At 52.8% G+C, this 6729-nt stretch overlaps 1 protein-coding gene across 1 annotated transcript; it reads left to right on the top strand.

Moving 5' to 3' along the window:
- The first annotated feature begins 1799 nt into the window (after positions 1-1799).
- Positions 1800-3845, top strand: LOC101525509 (uncharacterized). Its single transcript, XM_004585189.2, has 2 exons — positions 1800-3376; positions 3495-3845. The coding sequence occupies exons 1-2, from the start codon at positions 2284-2286 to the stop codon at positions 3773-3775; spliced, it is 1374 nt and encodes a 457-aa protein (XP_004585246.2). The 5' UTR covers positions 1800-2283; the 3' UTR covers positions 3776-3845.
- The last annotated feature ends 2884 nt before the right edge of the window (positions 3846-6729 follow it).

Genomic DNA, 6729 nt, shown 5'->3' with positions numbered 1-6729 from the left:
CCCTGAGCCACAGTGTCAGTGCTACTCCTACTGGCAGCCTGAGGTGCTGGCCAGGACAGCTGGACCTGGACAGGGCTCTGGAGCCCACGGCTGACTCACTGCTGGTGCCGGCGGTCCTGAAGCCAACGTGCTTGGGGTCCTGATTCCTGCTTGGATTCAAGGACGGGGCTCTGCTCAGCCTTGGGCAGGAATAACAGGCTCCTTGGGTTGCCTTGGGTCCCAGTCCTGGTACCCAGCAGCAGCCTTGGTTATGCCCCAAGTCCTGCAGGCTGGATCCAGTGGCCTGGCCGGTGGTCCCAGTGTCAGATGAGGATTTGGAGTGGGGACTCAATCCCAGTTGGCTGGAGACGCTCACCTCATGAGAAAGTTAGAAACCCAGTGCTCTGGGCAGAGCCCAGCCACCATGCTGGGTTCACATGCGGGAAAACTGTGTGTAACCTGGAGAGAGTGTCGTGTTGGGCGGAGCTGTGGAGGGACAGAGGCAGGGAGGGTGTCCCCCTGGAGGGCCCCATCTTCTGGCCTTCTCATCGCTGCCATCAATGTTCCCCAAATTCCTCTGATGATCCTGACAGACTCAGTGTGGAGAGGCCTTCCTTGCTCCCTTCTGTTGGGCTTCTGGGTCCCTAACCAGGAGCCTCCCCTATCCTCCTCATGCCCCCTGCTTCCCACAAGGCCTGCTGCTTTCCATGGCTTAGTTTTCATGTGTCTGTGACAAAATACAACTTTAGACATTTTTGGAAGCTAATGCAGTTTGGAAAGTAAAAGTTAACAGCCAAGCAGATTCCAAAGTAAACAAGAAGCAGTAAAGGAGGCTTGAGGATGGGGTAACAGTGGAAGACTGCTCAGGGCAGCATGCTGGGAAACAGAAAGCTGGACTGTGTTGCTTTCCAAACAAGTTTCAGAAATCACTTCCACCTGTTCTTACCATCATGTGTCCAGCATGTGACTTGCTCATCATTATCCTGGCTCATGTCACGGTCACAACAAAGCTATCTGCAATATCATGTTAGTGGCACAAGCTGGAGTTGGCTACCCTACAGTCCAGGTGCCCATCACCCTTAGCCCAAACATACACTTGGTGTGTTTGGAAGAAGTTGATAATTTTCTGTTTAGCTGGAATTCCTCTACTGTAGATAGAGGAATTAAGGAGAGGATAGAAAGAGCTGGCACTGTGTGGCCTTCCACACCAGGCCTCTTTCTCAGTCACACAAATATCTTATGAGCAACCTGGTGGTGATCTCAGGAGGAAATGGTCATTGAAGACACCCTTCCCTTGGCTCTGTAGATGTAAATCATGTCCCTGATGGTGTCTTGGGCAACTGAACAGTTGGTCTCAGCGTCATGATGCCAGAAAAACGAACCACCATTTGAGACCCACCACTCAGGGTTACAGGAGAAGGAACGGAAATTTCAAGTACAGACATTAAGAAGTATTCAAATGATTGAAGTTATTATTGCTGTTTTAAGCTAGAAATGAAAATGCCACTGAACGTCCTACATGCTTTCATGTCTCAAAAAATTGACATCAATCCCAACGCCAAGTAAAGCAGAAAGCTCTTGGGGTCCTCATTTTTAATTGAAAAGAAGATTCTGGAGAACACTCCTTGTCATTTTCTGTGGCTCTGATTGGTCCATGTCTTGCTCTGACTTCATAAGGAGCCACTGTTACAAATTCATCACATGTGTGCAAGTCCCTGGCTGGGCTCTGATTGGTCCTTGCCTTGCTCTGACCTCATAAGGAGCCACTACTGTGATGTAATTCCCAAAACCATATATCTGGCCATCTGCTGGGCCTAGACTTTTGTCCGCCTTACTCAGGGAGCTGTATTTGGTGACCTGTGTGACTTGGACCCATCTACCCTAGCGGTTGTGCTTGTTGGAGTGTGTGTGTTTGTTTGTTTGTTTGTTGGTTTCTTGTTCTATTTTGTGTATTCTTGTGCCCATTTTATTTAGTTTGTTTTTTTCTACCTATTTGTTGTTTTGCCCATTCTGTAATTTTTTTGCAGTTTTGTTTGATTTTGCTTCCCCCATTGCTAGTTAGCCAGCTTGGTCAGACTTGTTAGCAGGATCATATTTTAGTGGCTTTTCCTCTTTCTTGTTTTCTGTTTTATTGAGACAGTCTTCTTTGGATTAGAATAGTTAGTCTAGCTAGTTACACATTGGTCAGAGGCAGTCAGTCCCCTTGCAATCCCTTTTGTGTTTTAGGCAGCTCAGAGTAACTGATTAGTTAGTGTTTGTGAGTAGAGAGTGCAGTTCAGAGAGCGTAGAGAGGGAAAGCTGGCCATGCGTCTCCCCTGGGTCTTCCACCCCCAGCTTCCTGGTTACCAATTTGGGGAGATTCTGGGCCAGGGCGGCTTTGGCGTGGTGAAGCTCGCCCGCCAGCTGGCCACGGGCAGGAACGTGGCAGTCAAGATCGTCGGCAGGCCACACCTGCTAGCCCGTTGGCATTGGCGGGGTGCGGCCCAGGAAGCGAGGTTGATGCGCAGCTTGGTGCACGAACACATCGTGCAGCTGCTAGATGAGAAGCAGAAAGGCAGCTTCACCTTCCTGGTTATGGAACTAGCCAGTAGGGGCACCCTCCATCACTACCTGGTGCAGAAGCATGGCCTGGAAGAGTCCGAGGCCCGCCCACTGTTCGCCCAGATCCTGTCGGCGGTGGAGTACTGTCACGCCAACCGCGTGGCTCATATGGACCTCAAGCCAAGCAACATATTGTTGGACTCCAACATGAATGTCAAACTGGCCGACTTCGGGCTAAGCCGACGGGTGGCCGAGGGGAAGCACTTAAGGGGCCCTTGTGGGACCCGGGAATACTGTGCCCCGGAAGTGCTTTCCATGCAGTTATATGATCCGTTTCAGGCGGACATGTGGAGTTTGGGGGTAACCCTCTTTGCAATGCTGACGGCAACGTTGCCCTTCCAAGGGAAGAATGCGGTGGAGCTGCAGCAGCGTATCCAGTCTGGCAGCTATGTGCTGCCCCGGCGCTACAGCCGGGCCCTGAAGGCGCTTCTGAGCTCGCTGCTCAGGGTGGAAGCCTGGGCCAGGTACACGGCCGAGGTCGCCAGGGCGCACTGGTGGTTTGGTCCCAGCTGCGGGGTGTGTCCTGAGAACTCTGCCACCCTCGTGGAGGTGCTGAACGTTCCCCTGGATCCAGAAGCCAGGCGGTACCTCGCGGAGCTCGACCTGCTGCCTGGCATTGAGAAAGAGAGGATGCCACATCCTGTGCCCTGGCACCCTGCACTCCAGCGGCCTTTGTTCTTGACCGACGCTTGGTACCATCTCAAGAAGTCGGGCTTGCCTTGGGTGTTGACCAGCAGCGATCACGTCTTCTTTTCCTGCTGCTCGTCTGTGACCACCCAATCCAGGGGGATCTCGAGTGAGTCTGACACCTCCCCCTCATCCCTGCCACCCTGCCTTTACAAACCCTCTAGGGTCCCCGGGAGCCTGAATCCCAGGCCTCCCAAGCCGCCCATATGCTTCGCTCTCTCTTACAGGGCAGCTGCAGAAAGAGAAGCGATTCCTTCCCACAGCATCCCACAAGGTGACGTGTGAGACCCCCAAGGACCGCCCAGAGCCAGAAGTGTCAGCAGCAAGAAAGCCTGAAGAAGCTGGGACCCCAGCCCCTGCCAAGGAGCGGGCGCAGAGTGGCCGGGGGTTCTGCAGGAGGATCCTCAGGTTCCTGCAGCGGGCCTGCTGCCTTGGGCAGACCCCAGCCACAGGCCCCCGCCTGCGCTCCCGAAAAGTGGCCCCAGAAGGTGGCCTGCCAGGCAGGTGAAGATGGGTCTGGGGGCTGAGCTCCCTGAGAATCTCTAGCTTATTAAATAAAGGTCCTAATTGTTTGTATGAATCTAGTCTCGTGTGGTGCCTGTCCTCTCTGTGCACCTTGGCAGGGTCCTATGGTGTTGGCCAAAGGCTGGCTCTCATAGGCTGGGGTAGTGAAGGCCCAAAGCTTACAAAGGCCACAGGAGGGATGGGTTTTGAGGTCTCTCACAGCACACAGTCCAAGTCTGCAGTGATGGGCGTTTCAGCAGAACTGACAGAGTCCCCAATCAATGTCTCCCCACATTGTCAATGGAGAACAAGACCTCCAAGGGCCATAGACTTCAACCTCATGGTGTGCAGGTCACCAGCTGTGCGCTTTAACAGCTGCTGGGTGAATAGGGCAGAAGAGTCATGTGGCTGCGTGCCTGGCACGCCCTGGCTGAGGCAGACAGAGATAGGCCAAGTACCTGTGGGCTCTCTGCCGGCTGTGCAGGTCAGCTGGAGCTCTGGCAGTACCTTGGCTTTTCAAAGTTGTCTGTGCATAGAGTTGGGGCTGCGCCTACTCTAGCTGAAGTGGGTGGTCACGCCATAGTTGGACAACTCCTGAGAGTGGCATGGAAAAGTGACTCCAGAGAAATGTCAAGGTCACCCCCATGAAGGAATAATGTTTCACGGGGGTCCTAAAGGGATCAAGCGTGGGTTGTATGCAGAGCACACGTGGGTAACCTGCCCACTCATTTCCTACTTGCCATTGTCATGCTGTCTTCTGGGAACACCAGGTTCTGCTGGCCTGAGTACCTAAAGGTCTGCTCCACAGAGAGGCAGTCCCTGTAAGGGGTCCCAACATGGCCTGGGGGAGGCTCCCAGGAGGCTCAGCTTGCTTGATGGTTCTGCTGAGCTTCCTGGCTGGACAGTATCCGATGTCTGGGTCTGGAACATGACAACATTTTCTGCTTTGGGAGCTGTGGCACACAGCAGTTCTTCTGGGATGTGTGGTGCAGGTCCAGACCTTGACTTGCCTAAATCCTGGGGACAGTTGATGGCAGCACTCAAAGAGAGATGGCATGGTATCAGTTTCTTGGCATTTATTTCCATGGAGGGCAGGCAGCATGAGGTTTTGAAACAGTTGCGGGTGGCCTGGGGTCTCTCCAGCCAGCTAAGGCTGCCCTGCATGCAGAGAGCAGAGCTGTAGGCAGGAAATAACAGTCTGCAGTACGATGGTGGGCTGGCGGGCTTGTTGTCCCATCAGGACCCCAAGAGGAATTTCTCTATGTCCAGCTGTGTAGTGTGTGGACCACTAGCATCGCTGTCCTTCAAGTCCATGCTTGGCTCTGCTCTGTCCCCTTCAGGGCAGGACTCAGCTTCTCCTCTGACAATAGGGACCTCCCTCCCCTGACCCTTTTACACACACACACACACACACACACACACACACACTGAGCCATCTGGTTTTCTCTGAGCCTTTGTGTGTGTTCTTTAATCTCTGGGACACCACAGGCTCACCAAGCCAGAAGCTGGGAACTCCATAAGGGTCAGGAACCCACATACCTGTGCCATTAGCTGCTGCCACCCAGACTGGGAAACTGTAGAAAGCTGGAATTGAAAATGTCATCAGGACTTGAATCCGGATACTCTGTCATGTAGCATCTGTGCCTGTCAAATGGAGGTTTAACAGACACCACGGCTCTCCGAGGTGTTTTTTTTTTTTTTTTAAATTGCTACAAATTGGCAGGCTTGTATGGGCGTACAATCTTCTGATCCTGAATCTTTAAATATTCAGCACATACAAACATGTTGTCATATGTTACAAAGCCATAATCACACAGAGATTGTCTTGAAGCATGAATCCTGGGCAGGTGTGTTGTGCCCCAGGCTGGCACGCTGTGCCACTGGCAGAGCAGTTACAGACGTGGTAGTTATTATTTGCCCTAGGAGGGTGGGTTTGGGATGTGTCAGTCAGGGGACCACTGAGGAAGTACATTCCAGGTGAAGAATGACTTCAGGGGGACTTCCATGGATAGAGCCACTGCAACCACAGGTAAATGAGGAGGGTTGAAGCCAGGTAGTTTGGAAAAGGGAAGCCAGAGAATGTGTTTGGGCAGACTAGGACACCTGCTGACGTGGGAGATCTGGGCTGAGTTAGCTTGTGTTGATCACAGACCACTGACACACAGAAAGCTATGGATGGGGGTCTGACAAATAGAACTAGGCCACTGTATCCACCAGTGAATGTCATGTCAGGGTGTGGGCCGTGATAGCTTGGGCCATGACACTAACCCTTACACAAGAGAACCAGGTCTTGGTGCAGATTGTGAGGAAATTTGTGGTATCATCCCTGTGGGAATGCAATACCTGCTGGTTTGTGTGAGAGCTGGGATGGTGATAGGCCAAGCTAGGCAAGACCATGGGGCTCACCAACACTTATGGGAACTGTGGTTCTGAATAGGCCAGATTGGCCCAAGCTTCAGCACTCATAGGCACACCCAAGAATTGGGTGTGGGGGTAGCCCGGGACACAGCATCCACCAGTACTCAGAGGGTGAGACTAGGGGTAGCCTATGCTATGTTGGTCCCTAGCACTTGCTAACATGCATGAGACCTGGTTGGAGCAACTACCAGTACATGCAGGATTTATATCTGCAAGTTGGCCAAGTTTTAGGGTTAAGGAGATGCCCTTGCTGGGCTGTGGTTCTCACTAGTGAGCATGAAAGCCATAATTAGGTTGGTGAACTGGGCTGAACATGGCTGCAATATCCCTCGGTGTGTGTGTGTGTGTGAGAGAGAGAGAGAGAGAGAGAGAGAGAGCTGGGTCTGGGTTAGGCTCTAGCACCTGCTGAATCATGTGAGAGCAGGTCTGGGGGTGGGCCAGGTTGGGATGGGCTGTAGCACTCACTTGTGGGACCTGGAATGGGTGTGGGCTAGTCAGGCGAGGCTGCTGTACCTGCCGGTGAATGCCAGGACAAAAAGT

The sequence above is a fragment of the Ochotona princeps genome, chromosome 4, assembly GCF_030435755.1.
Source record: "Ochotona princeps isolate mOchPri1 chromosome 4, mOchPri1.hap1, whole genome shotgun sequence".
Lineage (NCBI taxonomy): Eukaryota > Metazoa > Chordata > Mammalia > Lagomorpha > Ochotonidae > Ochotona > Ochotona princeps.
This window is presented reverse-complemented; position numbering and strand designations above follow the sequence as displayed.